Source organism: Microtus pennsylvanicus, chromosome 1 (genome assembly GCF_037038515.1).
Source record: "Microtus pennsylvanicus isolate mMicPen1 chromosome 1, mMicPen1.hap1, whole genome shotgun sequence".
NCBI lineage: Eukaryota > Metazoa > Chordata > Mammalia > Rodentia > Cricetidae > Microtus > Microtus pennsylvanicus.
In genome coordinates this window covers 88,227,779-88,249,975 of record NC_134579.1, presented here as the reverse complement: position 1 = coordinate 88,249,975, position 22,197 = coordinate 88,227,779, and the positions used below count along the sequence as shown (strand labels likewise).

The window sequence follows — 22,197 nt, the reverse complement described above, 5'->3', positions numbered from 1 at the left end:
CAGTCATATGCATAAAATAAATCTAAAAAGTTAAAGGTCTTTTTTTTCCCCCAAAAAGCTGTAGAGTAGTCCTCAAATAGACAAGAAGATGTTGAAACCCACATACATTAAAACACTTCTCATCGACGAGACTGGCAAACACGGAAAAGTCTACCAATGCATTCTGACAGTGAACCTTTGAGGAAGTGGGCACTCACACACTGCTACAGGAATTTACACCAAACAACCTTCTGGAGGGGAATTCAGCAGCATGAGCCAGCAATCCCCACGTGACATGGATTACAGAGCTAGTGGTAATGTCAAAATATTGGAAACCATTTAAATGCTCAAACGGAGGAGAGTGAGTGAACAAACTATATAGTGGACAGGACACGGCTGTTTATTTAAAAAGGAATAAGGACACAGCCTGGGAACTGACTTGCAGTGATTTCCTGCATCACTCAAAGGGAGAAGCTTATTACAAAATTCTCCTCTTCGTGTGAGACCATGAACGAGAAAGAGGCAGGCGTGAGACACACACGCATTTGCTTGTTTTGTACAAGGAATTGGGGACCGATACCTGACAACTATAAGAACCAGCTAGCTACAGGAGATAGGCAGGACTCGGTGGTAGAGATCTGAAGGAGAAACTTTTCTGAGTATATATCCCTAAAATAAAAGACATGAATACATGTGTATGTATGTGTGGGTTTATATGCATCACACAAGTGCAGGAGCCTGCAGAGGCAAAAAGGCCTTTCTAAGAGTGCATTGGAGTCCCGGGAATTGAAATTACATATAGTTGTGAGCCACCATTTGGGTGCTGGCAATTGAACCCAGGTCCTCTGCAAAAGCAGTAAGTGTTCTTAACTGCCAACACATCTTTCCCCCTCCTGTGTCTATTCTTTTCAGTGCTGGGGCTGGAACCCTAGGCTTCACATATCCTAGACACCTGCTCTACCACTGAGCTAAACTCATAGCCCTAAATATACCTCTAATATATATGATTTCCAGGATTCAAAATAAAATTTAAGAGTAAATAAACAGCCAGCAGCCACAATAGCAATCTCTAATCCAAGACTTGGGAGGACTACCTATATTTGAGGCCAGCCTGAATTACATAGTTTGAGGCCAACTTAGGCTATAAAATGAGACCAGTAGCCGGGCGGTGGTGGCACACGCCTTTAATCCCAGCACTCGGGAGGCAGAGGTAGGTGGATCTCTGTGAGTTCGAGGCCAGCCTGGTCTACAGAGCTAGTTCCAGGACAGGCTCCAAAGCCACAGAGAAACCCTGTCTCGAAAAAGCAAAAAAAAAAAAAAATGAGACCAGTGTCAAAGAGTGAAAGGTGGGGAAAAAACTACGCAACCAGGATATTGTGGAAAGGCATCAAAATGGAATATAAACCAAAGTAACTCAACTGTATTGGAAATAAATCACAAAACCATAACGAAAAGGGTAGGGGAGGAAAGAACTGACATACATTACAGATTGGCGCCAAATGTGCAGGCTCAAATAAACAAACAAGGCTAAGAAGAGTTCTAGACAAGGAGCTAGACATGGCTTCCTAGTTCCACAGTCTCGAGAAGATGGGTAATCACTGTGCACAGAGGCATGGTTACCAGCTACCTCCTGCAGGCTTGAGCCAGCCATCAGTGCCTTGTGCTAAGTGGAGCCACATGGCAGCCAGACTGGCCCTTTAAGGCTTGGTTCATGGGGTCAGAGAACACTGCAGGTATGCAGAAAGCTAGGTCCAGACAGACATAAAAAACTCTAAAAAGGTATGGTATGCTTAAAAAGATGCCTAGGTGCTAAAGAAAGAAAAGAAAATGGGTATAGACAGTCATAGAAAGAAAGAAAGAAAGAATTTAAAAATTATAAAATCTTTAAAGAAAGAGTTAAGTAATATATAAAAACAAGCTACATAGGGGTGGCAAATATTATAACTCAGAGAGTTTGGACTTTATATGGTGCTTTGTTAATTTCAAATTTTTTGAATGCTAATGAACAGAAAATAACAGCTGCTGAGAGACATTGGATTGTGGAAGGGACTGCTGAATTAAACCAGCTTAGATACTTTAGGGATGTCTTGACTCCAGAATGGAAATCAGGAAATGTGTTGTATTGGGAAGGAGTTGTACTTAAATAAGTTAATTGAGATCATATTTGTTTGGGGAAATCTCCTGAAGATCTTGTCTACAGAAATAAGAGATAAATCCAGGAAAGACTGCAGGGCAGGTGATGTATATGCTGACCCCTAAACATGGGTACAGCTCTGAGACTGGATGAGATATGATAAATCTTGTTGGCTACAGAGACTTCATGACTTACTGTTACATGCTATCCTTTCATATAACATGGATGGAGATTTATATTACAGTGTGGGTATGCAGTTCAAATGAACTTACAAAGTTGACAGATGGCTTTTACCAGCTCAAACATAGAACAAAAAAATCATCTTTAGCTGATTTGTGCACACCACAATTCCATACTTGTGTTAATATACATATATATGTTACCCTTAAAAGTTTGTGTGCTTTCAGAAAAAAAAGGACCAGACACCAATAAAGACAAGTAGCTCAGGTGATTCAGCCTCTCAGAATGACTCTGTTACAGTTTCCTCAAAACTCTGCATCCAGAACTACGTCAAAGCTGCTAGTTGAGATGGTCTAGCTTCATGCACTACTTCACCCAGAACTTCAGATAAGTCCTGTACTTTCCATTACACAAAAAAATGGACAACAAATGCTACAGCTGGTTTTCCCAGGACTTAACCATTATCCCAATTTTCTCAGGGTACCCTAAAGATGCTGTTGACCCCAAACAACAGGAAACTGTCTAGAGAACACAACACCCACATTCCCAAAAGGTGGGGTGGGTGATTTCTGGATGTTCAGTGGGTATTTGTCATCATTTAGGGGGATTGGTTGCAAGTTGTTATTGATCATAGGCAGGGAGGAAACTAAGCAAAGGAGATTAGATTCAGAGATCTCATTCTAAAAAGAAAAGGGCAGGCTATAGAAATCAGAGGATAAAGGGGTAGATTATTGAATCTAGTTGTTGTTGCTGTTTGTTTTGTTTTGTAAGACAGGGTTTATCTGTAAAACAGCCCTAGCTCTTCTGGAATTAACTCTGTAGACCAGGCTGGCCTCAAAATTATATTTCTGCCTCTTGGGTGCTGGGATAAAAGGTATGAGCCACCACATGTCCAGCACATTTCTACTCTTGTTTAAAGTACTGTACCCATGCAGTTCTGTTGTAGAATATTATTTTAAGGTGTGTTACTTTTGTTTATGCTCTGAAACATTTGTTTAATGATGCAAAGATGTGTTTGATTAAATAAATTCCCCTGCAGTCAGGAGGTTGAGCCAGCAACTAGCTGACCAGAAGTTGTAGGAAGGAGCCAGGAGGAGAAGGGTTTTTAAGGAGTGGCCAGGAAAGATACAAGGACTTCTTGAGAGATGCAAGGAAGTGACCTAGGTGAGGTGCTTGCTATTCAGCCTCTCTGGGAAGTGGGACTCTACCTCAACTTTTGAGTCTTTAGTTCTTTAGAAGAACAGAGATTTAAATAAGTTCCCTTAGTAGCTTTGAAAGAGTTGGTGCCTGAGGGAACAGAATTTCCTCAGTCTGCAGCTCTTGCAGCCAAACCACTGCTGGAAGCAGCAGAGTTGCAATTGCTGACTAGGATAGCCATAGCTTAAAAGGCAGCAGCAATTACAAAAGAGTACAACACAGCTCATTTAAAGATGTAATATAAAGTTCTAGTCCTTAAAGGCTGTTATTACAACCTGTTTAGGGTAATTAAAAACTGTAGGTTACTAGTTAGTCATCTATATCAATCAAATTTGTGGCACATGTTTTCAAGGTTAAACAAAAATAGTTTCAATAGATAAGTGGTCTTTAAACACCTCAGAAAACTACAAAATATGACATTTAAGATGTTTTAATAGCATAATGCTTTTCATGACAGCAAGACACATCTGCTCATGGCAGCATCAATTTACTTCAAAAAAAGGATGATGGGGGGCTGGAGAGATGGCTCAGAGGTTAAGAGCATTGCATGCTCTTCCAAAGGTCCTGAGTTCAATTCCCAGCAACCACATGGTGGCTCACAACCATCTGTAAAGAGGTCTGGTGCCCTCTTCTGGCCTGCAGGCATACACACAGACAGAATATTGTATACATAATAAATAAATAAATATTTTTAAAAAAAGGATGATGGGCATCAAACAACTTCCTTAAGGACCTTGCTTTCAGTGTGACAAACTAGTCATCTGGGCAAGAAACTGCCCTTGCCTTGCCTGCTGACAGTGTTCTGTCCAAATTGAACAAGCAGGACACAAAAGAAGGTGACTGCTGAACTTTGCCAAGACAAAGTATGATGGTCCTTCAAAATTCCTGCTTTGTAGAAATGTCTGTTGAATATTCTAGGCCCATAGGCTGAAGATGGATACCCTTGGGTAACTGTCTAGGCAGTCTGTTGTTTCTGTCATTTCTATAGTTTTGGAAGTCATTTGCTCTGCATTTCCTGTTTACTCGGGTAATATTATGTCCTTCTTGGGTCTCTGATGGGGGTTGAAGGCTAAATAGTTATACCATTTTCTTTGTTAACCAAATTAAAAAAAACATACACAGAGAGATAAAGTTTATAAGATTGAGAGATAAAAAAGCTTAAGTTGTTTATCTAATAAAATGTTTTAATATCTAAAAAGATATTTTTAGATGGTAATACAAGTTAAGATAGAAAGTAGTTTTGGAATAAACTTTAGATATATTAAAATAGGATGGAAATAAAGTATTTTATTTGAATATGAGAGGCATAAATGGACTTAAACACTAAGAATGTAATTCTTACCTGATAATTGTTTTTATTGTATATAGTTTTACTATGTTAGACTTAAAACATTTCCTTTTTATTTAGACAAAAATGGGGGAATTTTGTAGGATATTTGTACACTATATAAAAATGTTTTGCTGTGACTGGGGCAATAAAAAGCCGAATGGCCAATAGTTAGGCAGAAGAGTATAGGTGGGACTTCTAGGCAGAGAGGGAACTCTGGGAAGAGGAAATGCAGAGTCACCAGCCAGACATGGAGGAAGCAGGAAGAGCAGTATGGAGATGAGGTAATGAGCCTCCTGGAAAAATGTAGATTAAAAACTCTGAGTTAATTTCAGTTATAAGAACTAGTTAGAAACAAGCCTAAGCTAAAGGCTGAACTTTTATAATTAAATAAGTCTCCTTATCATTCTTTGTGGACTGGTGGTCCCAATGAGAAAGACCACGGCCACTGCAATAAATAACTTTGGACAATAAATGTTGGATACTACACAGCAAAAGACAAAACCACTGTGTGCAGCTCTTATACACTGTTCCGCTAGTGCTCACTGGGTACTGGTCAGCACTTTTGAGCCTTGGTTATAAACTAGAATGGAATAAATGAACAAGCATATTTCCGGTATGAGCAGGGTCTCTTATTTTTTTTTAAATAAAATTCTCTTTGATGTCATGATGATACCAGATTGCTATAACAGTTCTTAACACTTATTCTCCATGTTTCTATCTCATTATAAACCTCTCTAGAAGCTCAAAAACTAATACCATTTTATTAATTATGATTACAGAGATTTTGGGGGGGGTTGTGAGACAGGGTTTCTCTTTGTTTTTTTCTTTTTTTTTCTCTCTTTTTTTATTGAGCTCTACATTTTTCTCTGCTCCCCTCCCTGCCTCTCCCCTCCCCTTCAACCCTCCCCCAAGGTCCCCATGCTCCCAATTTACTCAGGAGATCTTGTCTTTTTATATTTTCTACTTCCCATGTAGATTAGATCTATGTAAGTCTCTCTTAGTGGCTGCACTGTTGTCTAAATTCTCTGGGATTATGGTTTGTAGGCTGGTTTTCTTTGCTTTATGTTTAAAAACCACCTATGAGTGAGTATATATGATAATTGTCTTTCTGTGTCTGAGTTACCTCACTCAAAATAATGTTTTCTAGCTCCATCCATTTTCCTGCAAAATTCAAGATGTCTGATGTAGGAGGATCTTCTATCTATCTGTTGCTTTCATTGGTTAATTAATAAAGAAAAGTGCTTAGCCTGATAGGTCAGAACATAGGTAGGCAGGGAAGACAGAACAGAATGCTGGGAGGAGAAAAGCAGAGTCAGGCAGATGCCATGAAGCTCCAGCCCGAGATGGATACGGGTTAGAATCTTCCTGGTAAGCCATGACCCCGTAGTGATACACATATTACTAGATATGGGTTAAAGCAAGATATGAGAGTTAGCCAAGAAGGAGCTAGATATAATGGGCCAGGCAGTGTTTAAATGAATATAGTTTGTGTGTTGTTATTTTCAGGGCTAAGCTAGCTGTGTGGGAGCAGGGCGAGACGAAAAGCAGGCCTGCTCACCTCATCACTACAGATGTCGTTATTTTTTTCTGCTGTGTAGTACTCCACGGTGTAAATGAACCACATTTTCCTTATCCATTCTTCAGTCAAGGGGCATTTAGGTTGTTTCCAGGTTCTGGCTATGACAAACAATGCTGCTGTGAACATAGTTGAGTACATGTCCGTGTGGCACGATTGAGCATCCTTTGGATATATACCCAAAAGTGGTATTACTGGGTCTTGAGGAAGGCTGTTTCCTAATTTTCTGAGAAATTGCCACACTGACATCCAAAGGAGTTGTACCAGCTTGCATTCCCATCAGCAATGCAGAAGTGTTCCCTTTACCCCACAACCTTTCCAGCATAAGTTGTCATTGGTGTTTTTGAATTTGGCCATTCTTACAGGTGTAAAAGGGAATCTCAGAGTTGTTTTGATTTGCATTTCTCTGATGACTAAGGATGTTGAGCATTTCCTTAAGTGTCTTTCAGCCATTTTAGATTCCTCTGTTGAGAGTTCTCTGTTAAGGTCTGTACTCCATTTTTTATGGGATTATGTGATCTTTTGGTGTCCAATTTCTTCAGTTCTTGAGGAGACCAGACCTCTGTCTGATGTGGGGTTGGTGAAGGTCTTTTCCCATTCTGTAGGCTGTCATTTTGTCTTGTTGACTGTGTCCTTTGCTTTACAGAAGCTTTTCAGTTTCAGGAGGTCCCATTTATTAATTGTTTCTCTCAGTGTCTGTGTTGCTGGAGTTATATTTAGGAAGTGGTCTCCTGTGCCAATGCGTTCGAGTGTACTTCCCACTTTCTCTTCTATAAGGTTCAGTGTGACTGGCTTTATGTTGAGGTCTTTGATCCATTTGGACTTGAGTTTTGTGCATGATGACAGATATCGATCTATTTTCATTTTTCTACATGCTGATATTCAGTTAAGCCAGCACAACTTGTTAAATATGCTTTCTTTTTTCCATTTGATATTTTTTTGCTTCTTTATCAAAGATCAGGTGTTTGAAGATGTGTAGACTGATATCCGGGTCTTCTATTCAGTTCCATTGGTCCTCCTAGCTGTTCTTATGCCAATACCAGGCTGTTTTCAGTACTTTAGCTCTGTAGTAGAGTTTGGAGTCAAGGATTGGGATGCCTCCAGAAGTTCTTTTATTGCACAGAATTGTTTTGGCTATCCTGGGTTTTTTGCTTTTCCAAATGAAGTTGAGTACTATCGGGTCTCTTATTTTAAGAGAGAGGAAAAGAAAGAAAGAAAGAAAGAAAGAAAGAAAGAAAGAAAGAAAGAAAGAAAGAAAGAAAGAAAGAAAGAAAGAAAGACAAAGAAAGAAAGAGGGAGGGAAGAAAGGAAAGAAAGGAAGGAAGGAAGGAAGGAAGGAAGGAAGAAAGAAAGAAAGAAAGAAAGAAAGAAAGAAAGAAAGAAAGAAAGAAAGAGGTAGGCTGGAATGAACCCTCACCATGTTTTACTGAAACCGCAGTTGTCATCATTAACTTAGTGGGAGAAAGAGACACGAATGATGGAAAGTCATGTGGTAGTGGTGAGTGTTACCCTGAATGGGCTCAAGATTTCACAAATACTCAATGTCACGAGTCTGTGATGAGCTAAACAGATAACTCAGTAAGTAAATAAATAAAATGGGGGGGGGGAACACAGCTCTTCCTCACAATATAATTCCAATTAATAAATATAGAAGAAGCCAGGCATCTACCTAAGGGTACTTGGTCATTCAAAATACTACTAGACTATAGGATTTCCAAACAGATGTCTCAAGAACAAATAAGCCCTTTCATCCTCACATCGTTTTTTGCTCTCGGTCACGGTTATCCCAGCAACAGAGGGCAAACTGAGATAGTGTCCCAGCAGAGTAGGTTCCATTTCAACAAGAGCCGAGGACAGGAACTCATCTTTTCCACAGTTCACATTTGCATGGCTATTTGTTAGACTAGTTTAGGAACTACGTGGTCTTCACATATGGTGGTTTAAAAGAAAATGGCCCCAAAGTAAGTGGCACTATTAGGAGGTGTGGCCTTGTTGGAGGAAGTATGTCACTGTGGAGACGGGCTTTGAGACCTCATAAATGCTCAAGATATTACCCACTGTCTCAGTTCACTTCTCGTTGCCTTTGGATTAAGATGTAAGGACTCTCGGCTCCAGCACCATATCTGCCTGCATACTGCCTTGCTTCCTGACATGATGATAATGGACTGAACCTCTGAACTGTAAGCAAGTCACCACAATTATATGCTTTTTGTGAGTTACCATAGCCATGGTGTCTCTTCACAGCAATAAAAAGATATCACATGAACATCAATAATGTCTAAGAATACTATATTAGGATTAGGATAATAATACATGATTGATTAGTAGGGACCGAGACCAATGGACATGAAGTTTAAAGATCAATCTCCATAAGAAAGTACGTAAGCGTTGATGAGATAGCTCAGTGGTAAAGGCACTGAGTTAAACCCAGGGATCCACATGATCGGAGGTGAGAACTTTCATCATCTGATGCCCACATCTTTTGCATCCATGCTGAAACACTACTATGCTGCGATCTGCAAACCAGGAAATGATGACAGCCACATAGGCAAACATGCGGAAAAGTTGAGATTGGGTGGGATGTGTACACTGATGGAGACTCACCAGCTGCCTGGAAACTCTGTGTATTTATTATATACAGTTCAACAAGGAGGCAGGGGAGCTGGCTGAGGTCAGGGTCTGTGTAGGGGAGTCGTCTCAGGCTACAGTCATCAGCAGGAAGAAGCTGTGGCTAATACTTTTTGCAGATACTGCCAACAACCTTGCCATTCCCGAATCTGGCCATTCTCATGAGTCTGGGGCATTGGGGTCAATGACATGGCAGTACTCATGACAATAGTACACATTTACTCAGGACATCATCTGTTCTCCCCGCTATTATATGTTTAAATGCCTTAATTATTAATACGCCCGTTTGTTACAATGCCAATACCTATTTAAAATTTAAAACCAATAATGCTTCTGCCAGCAGGAAGTGGTAGGACACACCTTTAATCCCAGCAGTTAGGAGGCAGGCAGATCTCTGTGAGTTTGAGGCCAGCCTGGTCCCAGAGTGAGACCAGGACAACCAAGGCTGTTACATGGAGACACCCTGCCTCAAACAAACAAACAAACAAAAAACCCCAAGACTTAAGATTATTCCTAGTCTCTGACAGTTGAAAGAGGGCAAGCCATAACATATGTTTTTCTATCTCCATGGAAGAAAACCGAGATAGTGAGTTTTATTTATTTACTTGTTGGGTGACAGTGAATTTTAAGCTGAAATGGACATAGAGTTAGCTGACATGGTCTTAGCTGGCGTACAGATTTTCAGTTCTCTGTCATGGAAGCTCCCTTCATCTGAGTGCATTCATAACCATCGATTCTGACAAGTAGGCAGGTGGGAATAGCCAGGTTGGATGACTAGTATCAAAGAGAGGGGGCTGGGGAGTTGGATCAGTGATTAATTAGGGGCACTGGCTGCTCTTCCAGAGGTCCAGGTTCAGTTCCCAGCACCCCCATGGCAGCTCGTAGCCTTCTGGAATCCAAGTTACAGGGAACTGAATACCCTCTTCTTGTCTCTGTGGGCACCATGCATGCATATGGTGCACAGACATACATGCAGGCAAAAACACCCATACACACAAAACAAATAATAATAACAAACAATAACTTTTAAAGAGAGAGGACTGGGCTGGAGAGATGGCTCAGTGCTTAAGAGTGCTGGCTGCTCTTGCAGAGGACCTAGGTTGAGTTCCCAGCATGCAAATGGCAGCTCACAACCATCTGTAACTCCAGTTCCAGGTGACCTGATGCCCTCTTCTGGTCTTGGTGGGCGCCAGAATGCATATGGTGCACATACATACATTCAGGCAAAACACTCATACATATCAAATAAAAACAAATAAATCTTTAGAAAAGAAAAATGGAAATGTAGGCAGTGTAATGGCTCAGTGGGCAAAGGCACCTGCTACAAAGCAAGAGAACCAACTTGTTCTGGTTGTCTCTGATCATCACACCAGCATGAGCACACACACACACACACACACACACACACACACACACACACACACACGTAAGGGGAGGAGGATGGAAAGAGAGAGAAATGCTCATCACTTCTTCACACTAGGCATACATACCCTTCTAAAGCCACACCCACAAGAGAACATAGATCTTCCCATGTGCACGTGTGTATACCAACACGCTAACCCTCGATGCTGGGAGTTCAACCACAGCCTCTCACACCCTAGAATATGGTTCTTGATGTCATTGGTGACAAGGAAGCTGGTGGTATAGGTGCTGTTGCACCCGATAAGAGGTCTGGTGCCCGCTTAATCATGACATGTTTCAATAACCTACAAAGTACAGTCCCTAGAGCAAAATAGAGGAAACCATATATTCATATTACTTTACCATGATATATGACGATGACTTCCCAGCTGATGAGCCATTGTTCTTATGACTGATTAAAACACACTTGATCACAGGCTGCTCTTGGTTTGTAATGGTCTCAAGAATCATTACTGACAAAACAACTGTAAAGCAAAACAAAAATAATGACATTAGTACACACACACACCTCAGAAAGAATTAAGTATTTGTCTTACCACAGAACAAAGACACAAAATACAATTAGGGAAAAGTGGCCAACAGAAAAGAATATGGGAAGTGAATTTTCATGGAAGCCAGTCTACTCTAAATGAGGAAGGGAGCCATTGAGAGTAGCATCCCATGGAGCCATCTGCAGTGATGGGAATGCTCCCCATCTGTGCTGTCCAGCATGGTGGTCATCGGCCACATGTAGCTATTAAGCTTTGGAAATGATGCTGGTGATATTGAAAAACTCATGTCATTGACTCTGGGGTCCTGTAGTAAAGAGCACTCTGTCTGTCTCTGTTTCTCTGTGTCTGTCTGTTCCTCTGTCTCTCTGTCTCTCTTATGTTGGAGATCATATCAAAGACCTCAGAAAATGCATATGAAGTGAATACTCAAGCAATAAGGACTTTACAGTGAGGTATACCCCAACCCCAATCTCTCAAGCTTAGGGATTTTTAGAAACTATTGAATTGTTTATTTATTTACTTTTAATTCCATGCATACAAAGCGATGTTTTTCATGATGGCATTTTTTTGTGTGTTGAGTTTTACTTAACCTTTTTGATTAAGTCAATGCAAATATATCTGGCAGTGGGCTTAGTGGTATTGGGGCAAAAGCATGCTCTCTGGAGCGACCACTAGAACAAACTTACTCACTAAGCCCATGGCTCACACTGCCCTAAGCAATGAGTAGACTCCAGGACACATTTAGCGCATATGTTTCTGTCACTCAGTATCTTCTACTGCCATTGAATGATGGGTTTGACAGAGATAGGAGGTGAATCTATGTGTCCAGCCATCTCTGTCCCCTGTGATCTCAGAGTCTCAGGGATGTTATCCTTCTTTCTTGTCACACTCTCTAATGCTTTTTACTCTCCAGTCTTCTTTGAAATGTGACTTTGCCAGGTGTGGTGTTGAATGTCTTTAATCCCAGCACTTGGGAGGCAGAGACAAGTGGATCTCTGAGTTTGAGGCCAGCCTGGTCTATAGAGCTCACTCTAGGCCAACCAAGGCTACATAGTGAGACCCGGTCTTTAAAAAAAAAACAATAAAAAAGAACAACCATGACATTATAGTCTAGTTTACTTAGGTTGTACACATTAAACCATCTAACTTTGGAAATGTGTGTGTGTGTGTGTGTGTGTGTGTGTGTGTGTGTAACATATATATAACACTACACAACTACCCTGACATACACACTCATATTGTTAGCAAATTTTTCATTTATCCTCCAAAGTTTCCTGTTTCAGAGAGGTGCTCTCCTCTGGTACTCCTGTACTGTGATAGACATGGGATTCCAGCTGTGTCACATTCTCAACAACATCTGCTACAATGAGACCTTCAGCTTTTCTAGTATTTTACATTTTATCATTTTTATGTGTATGCTGGCACATCCCTATGTGTGTGCCACAAGTCAGGCAGCTGAACGTCTGTGGCAAAAACTTTACCTGCTGGATCATCTTCTGCCTACAAGACTTTCCTCTTCATAGGGCAGTAGGTGTGTCCTCTCACTGTGGCTTTTCTTCTACCTTTTTCATTATTGAGACAGTGCTTGCTCAGTGCCCCTTGCTAGCCACAGAATTCTGCCTTAGGCTCTTGGGAGCTGGAGTGACAGATGCGAGCCATACATGGACACACTATGGTTTCAATTGCCCTGTTGAATTATAACATCTGGTATGCAGCCACTTTAAAAAATATTCTCTAATTTCTTTCACTTCAGATATTTTGACCAAGTCAAGCTTTTTAAGATTTTTATTTAATTTTAAAAAGCTGAATGTAAATGTAATACATGATGCTTTTCACATCTGAACATTCTGCAGTCACACTGCAGTTTGGGTTTTTGATCTTGGCTTCCCTGGTGGTCTCACTGAGGTTCATTGGTTTAATTGATCTTTTATGAATCTTGGTTACATTGACTTTTCGCCATTGTTTCGTTTCTCTTGTTCACTGATTTTAATTCTAGTGATGATTATTTTCTTTATTTTGCTCAAACAGAGTTTGTGGTAGGTAGTTTGAATGTAATTGGCCCCATAAGATCATAGGGAGCAGCACTATTAGGAGATATGGCTCTGTAGGTTGGAATATATGACTTAGTTAGAAGAAGTGTGTCATTGTAGGGGTAGGCTTTGGAGTCTCCTATGCTCAAGCCACCCCCAGTGTGACAGTGCACTTCCTGTTGGCTGTGGATCAAGATGTAGAACTCTCAGCTCCTTCTCCAGCACCATGATTGTTTGCATACCACCATGTCCCAACATGATGATAATGGACTGAACCTCTGAACCTGTGAGCCATCCCAATTAAATGTCTTCCTTTATAAGAGTTGTCATGGTCATGGTATCTCTTCACAGCAATAGAAACCTTAACTAAAAGAGAGCTCAATATGTTATTTTCTTTCTAGGTTCTTCCTATTTATTTGTTGTTGTTTGACAGGGTGTTCTCTCTATACAGCCCTGCTGTTCTGAAACTCACTATGTAGTCCAGGTTGGCCTTGAAGTTAAAATTCACCTTTGCCTCCTGGGTGCTGGGATTATAGGCCTGCACCACTATGCTTGGCATTCTTTTGTTTCTTATGGTTGAATGTGATGCCACTGATTTGAAATCTGTATTCTTTCATAGTGACTCATGTCTGTAATCCCAACACTGGAGAAGCTGAGCAGTAAGACAATTTTCCTGAGAAATTTTTAGACTAGTCTGGGCCTTAGAGTGAAACTCTGTCTCAAAACAAACAAACAAACAATCATGACACCATAGCAAAAGCTCTAATTAATAAATAAGAAAATGTCTAATAATAATCCAATGTTAAAAAAACTAATGTTCTAAATTTGGCTTTGGGAGTATGACTCAGTAATAGAGGGTTTCGCTCAAACATGTGAGACACTTGGTTCAATCCCTAATATCAGAAAAACCAAACATACACAACTTGGGCTAGAATGATGGCTCAGCGGTAATTCCTGCTCAAGAACTTTAGGGGGACCCCACATATGACCATATTCATCTCATTTTCATTGTCATTCAACTCAAAATACATTTGATTTTCTAGTTTCTTCTTGACCCATGGACTCTTCAAAATTGCTATGATTTCTCAGTATTTGGTGACTTTTCAAATCCTTTTTTTTCTACTAGCAATTGCCAGTTCAGTACCATTTCAGTCAAAAGATCTATCTTGTATTTTTGGAATCTTTCAAAGTTTGTTGAAATGTGTCTCATAGCTCAGAGCATACTCCGTCTTTGTAAGCACATTCACTGCACGTACTTGGAGGGAAACGGGCGTGGAGAGCATCCAACTGATGTCATCGTGTCAGCTTGGTCGAGAGTCAGCCATGGCTTCTCTCTCCCTTATTGTTCTCTGTTTGCTCACAGTGCTGCCTACTAAAGGAGTGCTGAACTCTGTGAGGATGCAGCTGGCTTTGTCCACAGTTCCTTGCAGCTCAACCAGAGTTCCCTACACGCACTTCCCAGCTCCATTACTAGACACTAGACGCAGGAACGCTCTTTTGACTAAACAAGTCTCACAGCATCGCAAATGACTCTGCCCTGAAAGACATGTTGATGCTGCTAAAGTCACACTGTTGTTTAGCTTAGTGTTAACACGAAACTTTCCCTTCTTTGGATTAATTAGTCAACTAATTAATTTTGAGACAGGGTCTCACTGTGTAGGCCTGGCTATCCTGGAACTCACTATGAAGACCAGGCTGGCTTTGAACTCACAGAAATCCTCCTGCCTCTGCCTCCCCAGTGTTGATATTAAAGGCATGCAGCATCAAACCTGGCCATTCATTCTTTTCATTTTAGCTTAGACTGGCTAGCAACCACTGGGATCTCCCTGTCTCCTCATCAGCAGCACAGGGGTTCTAAGGCCCTTTACATAGGTGCAAAGGATTCCAACTCTCAGAATGAAGCTATTTTCAGCTCACTCCTTGTTGAGTGACAAAACTTTTTCTGGAGGGACACACACATCTACTCAGCCCAACTAGAGACCCCATGATGGATCAACGTAGGAATGCCATCAAAGTCCAGCTTGCTGAACCAATGACTTTTATGGGGGTTACATACATGAATATGGGTGAAGGGTTTCCTGCAGGAGCAGAAATGACACAAAGCCCACCCCAGCATAGAGGACAGCTCACAAAAGTTAGGAACCTGGAGCACACTGCATAGCCTGCAAGCAGCTCAACATATTGGAGTATTTTTTCCAAGTGACTCAGTTGGGCTAAACCCCTTCCAAGCAGCTCTGCTAGTATTTGTTTCTTACAGGCAGCGAATTGATCATGATTATCTCAAGAGTCTTCTTTGCGTATTTTATTGCTACTCTGGTAGGGGCTTAGTGAATCTGGTTAGTTTCAGGGACTTCCTGAAGCTATTTTGAGTTATTTACCACCCTGCTTAAAGAGCTTCCCTGCAGAATGGAATGATTCAGTTTCAGAGGAAACAGTTGCACAACACTACCCCAACAAATAATCTGTATCCATATTATACAAAGAGCACCTAAAACCCAATAATAGGAAAATAAACAATTCAATAACAAAGTATGGTAATGATTAAACCAGTGGAAATTGTTTGACATGATCAGTCACTAGGGAAACATAAATCAAACCACAACATGTTGCTACATCGGTATTAGAATGGGGGTGGGGGACAAAACACTAGACTAGGAGAGACTGGGAAGGGGATCAGGAACCAAAACAGAAAACAGACTGCAGCACATGCTGATGATGGTGTTGAGCAACTGCAGTTCCCATAGCATAATCGCTGGTAAAAATAACTTGGTTAAAACAACAGTAGAGGGCTGGAGAGATGGCTCAGAGGTTAAGAGCACTGCTGCTCTTCCAGGGGTCCTGAGCTCAATTCCCAGCAACCACAAGGTGGCTCACAACCATCTATAATGACAGAACACTGTAAACATAATAATAATAATAGTAATGATAATAATAATAAAGACAACAGTTGAATCAGGTAGTGGTGGTGCACACCTTTAATCCCAGCACCCGGGAGGCAGAGGCAGACAGGTTTCGGTGAGTTTGAGGCCAGCTTAATCCACAAAGTGAGTTCCAGGACAGCCAGGACTACACAGAGTAACCCTGTCTCAAATCCCACCACCCAAAAGGACAACAGCTGAACATTTACATAGCAAAAGATCCACACATACAATACCATGTATTTACTCATGCGAAACACCTGTACTTGAGTGCTTATGAAACTATTCATAATAAAAAAAAGGAGAAAATCAATGACCAGAAAAATCAGCTCAATAGATAAATTATGACATATCCACACATTAGAATACTACTCAGCGACTGAAAGGAAAAAATACTGGTATATAACAGCATAAGGAAACCTCAAAAAACTTATGATAAGCCAGACATTGATGGTAATGCATACCTTCAATCCTAACACTCAGGAGGCAGAGGCAGGAGGACCCCATGAGTTGTAGGTCAACCAGGTCTAAACAAAACAACAAAGAGCCAAAAACATTATTTTATGTGAGTAAACAAGCTCAAAAGACCACATATACAATTCTATACATGATCATCTGAAAAGGGAGAAATGATGGGAACAGAAAAGAGATTACTGGTGGCCAGGAGTTAAGTATGGAAAATGGAGGTTCATGATCATGAGGGAACTGGGGGTTGGATATGGAAATGCCATGCATGTGGATAGTGACAACAGGTGTGTGGCTGTTTCTATAAACTCTGAGGAAACAGACTTTTGTTGCTGTTGTTGTTGCTTTTCTAGACAGGGTTTCTCTGTGTAATAGCTCTAGCTATCCTGGAACTCACTTTGTAGACTGAACTAGCCTCGAACTCATAGAGATCTGCCTGCCTCTACCTCTAGAGTCCTGGCATTAAAGGCTCCACACTCAATGGGAAACATACATTTTAAATGGTGAAATTACTACAGATACATGACTCATCAATCTGCCTTTAAAAAGCTGGTGCATAATTTGACATCATCAATGGGAAGAGTTCTTTTCCAATGGGAATGTTCCATTCCAAAGCCTCTGGAAATTCCCAGATTGTGGTCGCAAATCCACATGGGGCCCTAAGAAAGCTTTGGAATTAAAAGAAAAGGTGGAAGGCTCACAAAATTATATGCTTTGAAAGAAAAATAATTGTGGAATATTTAACTCTGTAAAGACGCGTAACATTTGTTTATGCTCTGGAATAGCACTTTAACTATGTAAAGGTGTGAGAGCAGGCCTGAGCCAGTGAACTCCAGAGGAGCAAGACTGAGCCAGCAACCTAGGCCAGAGCAGGTCTGGGGCAGCAAACTCCAAAAGAGCAGGATTGAGCCAACGACCTGGACCTGAGTGGGCCTGGGAGAGTGAACTCCATGAGAGCGGGAGTGGATCCAGACCAGGGTCATTTGCGGAAGCAGGACTGGACCAGTGACCAAGGACAGAGCAGACCTGAGGCTGCAAGCTCCACAGGAGCAGAGCAAAGCCCAGGAGTACTGAGCAACCTCCAGGAACATGGAGTGACCAATGGGGTAGCTAGAATCGTGGCAATGACTGTACCACGAGGAACAACCGCCTGAGCCTTGGATTTACTGGCACCTAGAAGATAAATCACCAGAATCACAGAGCCCCAACCACATCAACTAGAGGAAAAGATGAGTAGACAAGGTAAAAACACACACAACACCACAAAGAGCAACCTGACACCAGTAAAATCTAGAGATCCTACAACAGCAAGACTTGAACAACCAAATATAGGTGAAGCAGAAGAAAATGACCTAAAAAATAACTTCAGGAGAATGTTTGAGACCATTAAAGAGGAAATGAGAAATTCACTCAATAGAATGGAGGAAAAGACAAAAATTTGGAAGACATCAGCAAATCCCTTTTTAAAAACCAAGAAAAAGCAATCAAACATATGAAGGAAACTATTCAAGACTTGAAAACGGAAATAGAGACAATAAAGAAAACACAAGCAGTGGGAATTATAGAAACAGAAATCATGAGAAAATGATCAGGAACCAAAAATGCAAACATTAACAGCAGAATACAAGAGATGGAAGAGAGATCTTATGTGCTGAAAATAAAATAGAGGAAATCAGTCAAAGAAAACATTAAATCTGAAAAAAGCTTAACTCAAAATATCCAGGAAATATGGGACACTATGAAAAGACCAAACCTAATAATAATAGGTATAGAAGAAGGATAAGTTCAACTCAAAAGCACAGAAAATATATTTAACAAAATCACAGAAGAAAACTTTCCCTACCTAAAGAAAGATATGCCTATGAAGATACAAGAAGCTTACAGAACACCAAATAGACTGAATCAAAAAAAAAAAGTCCCTTCAGCCGGGCGGTGGTGGCACATGCCTTGAATCCCAGCACTCGGGAGCAGAGGCAGGTGGATCTCTGGGAGTTCGAGGCTAGCCTGGTCTACAAGAGCTAGTTCCAGGACAGGCACCAAAGCTACAGAGAAACCCTGTCTCGAAAACCAAAAAAAAAAAAAAAGTTCCTTCACCACATTATATTCAAAACACTAAACATACATCATAAAGAAACAATATTAAGAGCTGCAAAGGAAAAAGGCCAAGTAACATATAAAGGCAGACCTATCAGAATTACACCTGACTTCTCACTGGAGACAATGAAGGCCAGAAGATCATGGTCAAACATTATGCAGACATTTAGAGACCACAGATGCTAGCCCAGGCTATTTTACCCAGCAAACTTTCAATCACCATAGAAGGACAGAACAAGATATTCCTTGACAAAACCAGATTTAGCCAATACCTAGCCACAAACCCAGCCCTACAAAATACTAGAAGAAAAACTCCAACAAAACCACAGACAATTGATGATCTCATAGCAGCAAATCCCAAAGAATGGAAAAACACACAAATTAACATAATCAACAATGAAAACTAAATTAACAGGAGCTAGCAGTAACTGGTCATTTTTATAATTTATAAATATAAATTATATTTATAATTAATATCCCTTAATATAAATCAACTCAACTCACCTATAAAAAGACACTGGCTAACAGATTGGATATGTAAACAGAATCCATCCTTCTTCTGCACACAAGAAACATACCTCAACCTCAAAGACAGACATAGCCTCAGAGTAAAAGTTGGAAAAATTTTTTTCAATACAATGGAGCTAAGAAACAAGTTGGTGTAGCTATCCTAATATCTAACTAAACAGACTTCAAACTAAAATAAATCAAAAGAGACAAAGAAGGCCATTTCATATTAGTCACAGAAAAAAATCCATCAAGAGGAAATCTCAATACTGCACCTCTATGCCCTAAATAGAAGGGCACTTTCATATGTTAAGGAAACACTTCTAAAACTTAAATCATATATTAAACCCCCCACACTAATAGTGGGAGACTTCAACACTCCACTCTCTACAAGATTTTCAAAGAAGTAATACCAATACTCCTCACATTGTTCCTCATAATAGAAACAGAAGGAACATTGCCAAACTCTTTTTATGAGGCTACAATTACCCTGATACCCAAACCACAGAAAGAAATTACTAAGAAAGATAATTACAGACCAATCTCACTCATGAACATGGATGCAAAAAATACTCAATAAAATACTGGCAAATCGAATTGAAGAATACACCAGAACCATCATCTGCCATGATCTAGTTGGCTTATTCCAGAGATGCAGGGATGGTTAAACATACCAAAATCTGTCAATGTAATCCACCATATAAACAATCTGAAAAATAAAAACCACATGATTATCTCATTAGATCTCAAAACAGCTTTTGACAAAATACAACATCCCTTCAGGGTAAAGGTCTTGGAGAGAGCAGGGATACAAGGAACATACCTAAACATAATAAAGGCCATATACATCAAGCCAACAGCCAGCATCAAACTAAATGGACAGAAACTCCCAGCGAGACCATTGAAATCAGGAACAAGACAAGGTTGTCCACTCTCTCCATATCTATTCAATATAGTTCTTGAGGTCCTAGCTAGAGCAATAATACAAATAATACAAATTGGAAAAGAAGAAGTCAAACTCTCACTATTTGCTGATGATATGATAGTTTAAAATAAGATACCCCAAAAATTTTACCAAGGAATGTCTACAACTCATAAACACCTTCAGTAATGTAGTGGGATACAAGATTAACTAAAAAAATCAGTAATCCACCTTTACACAGATGATAAATGGGCTGAGAAAGAAATCAGAAAAACATCACCCTTCACAATAGCCACAAATAGCATAAAATATCTAGGAGTAACTCTAACCAAACAAGTGGAAGACCTGAATTTTAAGAACTTTCAATCTTTGAAGAAAGAAATTGAAGAAGACACCAGAAAGTGGAAAGATCTCCCATGCTCTTGGGTAGGTAGAATTAACATAGTAAAAATGGCAATCTTACCAAAAGCAATCTACAGATTCAATGCAATGCCCAGCAAAATTCTTCCTAGACCTCAAAAGAACAGTACTCAACTTCATTTGGAAAAGCAAAAAAATCCAGGATAGCCAAAACAATCCTGTACACTAAAAGAACTTCTGGAGGCATTACAATCCCTGACTTCAAACTATACTACAGAGCTACAGTACTGAAAACAGCCTGGTATTGGCATAAAAATAGACAGGAGGACCAATGGAATTGAATCAAAGACCCAGATATTAATCCACACACCTTCAAACACCTTATAGCTGACAAAGAAGCAAAAAATATAGAATGGAAAAGAGCATATTTAACAAATGGTGCTGACATAACTGAACTGAATATCAACATGTAGAAGAATGAAAATAGATCCATATCTATAATCATGCACAAAACTCAAGTCCAAATGGATCAAAGACCTCAACATAAAACCAACCACACTGAACCTCATAGAAGAGAAAGTGGGAAGTACACTTGAACACATTGGCACAGAAGACCAGTTCCTAAATATAACCCCAGTAGCACAGACACTGAGAGAAACAATTAATAAATGGGACCTCCTGAAACTGAGAAGTTTCTGTAAAGCAAAGGACACAGTCAACAAGACAAAACGACAGCCTACAGAATGGGAAAAGATCTTCAACAATCCCACATCAGACAGAGGTCTGATCTCCAAAATAAACAAAGAACTCAAGAAATTGGTCATCAAAAGAATAAATAATCCCATAAAAATGGAGTACAGACCTAAACAGAGAACTCTCAACAGAGGAATCTAAAATGACTAAATGACACTTAAGGAAATGTTCAACATCCTTAGTCATCAGAGAAATGCAAATCAAAACAACTCTGAGATTCCATCTTACACCTGTAAGAATGGCCGAGTTCAAAAATACAGATGACAACTTATGCTGGAGAGGTTGTGGGGTAAAGGGAACACTCCTGCATTGCTGATGGGAATGCAAGCTGGTACAACTCCTTTGGATGTCAGTGTGGCAATTTCTCAGAAAATTAGGAAACAACCTTCCTCAAGACCCAGTAATACCACTTTTGGGTATATATATCGTGCCACAAGAACATGTACTCAACTATGTTCATAGCAGCATTGTTTGTCATAGCCAGAACCTGGAAACAGCCTAGATGCCCCTCGACCATAGAATGGATAAGGAAAATGTGGTACATTTACACAACGCAGTACTACACAGCAGAAAAAAATAGCGACATCCTGAATTTTGCAGGCAAATGGATAGAGGTAGAAAACATCATTTTGAGTGAGGTAACCCAGACACAGAAAGACAATTATCACATGTACTCACTCATATGTGGTTTTTAAACATAAAGCAAAGAAAACCAGCCTACAAACCACAATCTCAGAGAACTTAGACAACAATGAGGACACTAAGAGAGACATACATAGATCTAATTGACATGGGAAGTAGAATAAGACAAGATCTCCTGAGTAAATTGGGAACATGGGGACCATGGGAGAGGGTTGAAGGGGAGGAGAAAGGCAGGGAGGGGAGCAGAAAAAATGTAGAGCTCAATAAAAATTAATAAAATTAAAAAACTATGTAAATGTGTGTTACATTTGATTCTTCTGCATTTGTTTAATGATGTAAGGATGTATTACATTTGTTTATGTTGCATTTGTTTAATTATGAAAAGATGTGTTGCTGTTTCACCCTGGCTGCCTAAAACATTTGATTGGTCTAATAAAAAAGCTGAATGACCAATAGCTAGGCAGAGAAAGAATAGGCAGGGCTGGTAGGCAGAGATAATAAGTAAGGGGGAAAAAAATCTAAGAATGAGAGTAGAAGAGAAGAAAGGAGAGAATGAAGAGGAAAGGGAG

General features: G+C 40.1%; 1 protein-coding gene across 2 annotated transcripts in view; it reads right to left on the bottom strand.

Annotated features, from left to right (window-relative positions):
• The window catches only part of Flt3 (fms related receptor tyrosine kinase 3), a 94,415-nt gene that overhangs the window by 58,290 nt on the left and 13,928 nt on the right, over window positions 1–22,197 (bottom strand). For both annotated transcript variants that reach the window (XM_075972030.1, XM_075972022.1), the window contains exon 2: window positions 10,789–10,910. In XM_075972030.1, the coding sequence (XP_075828145.1) occupies window positions 10,789–10,910 (122 nt within the window). The remainder of the gene's footprint in view (window positions 1–10,788; window positions 10,911–22,197) is intronic.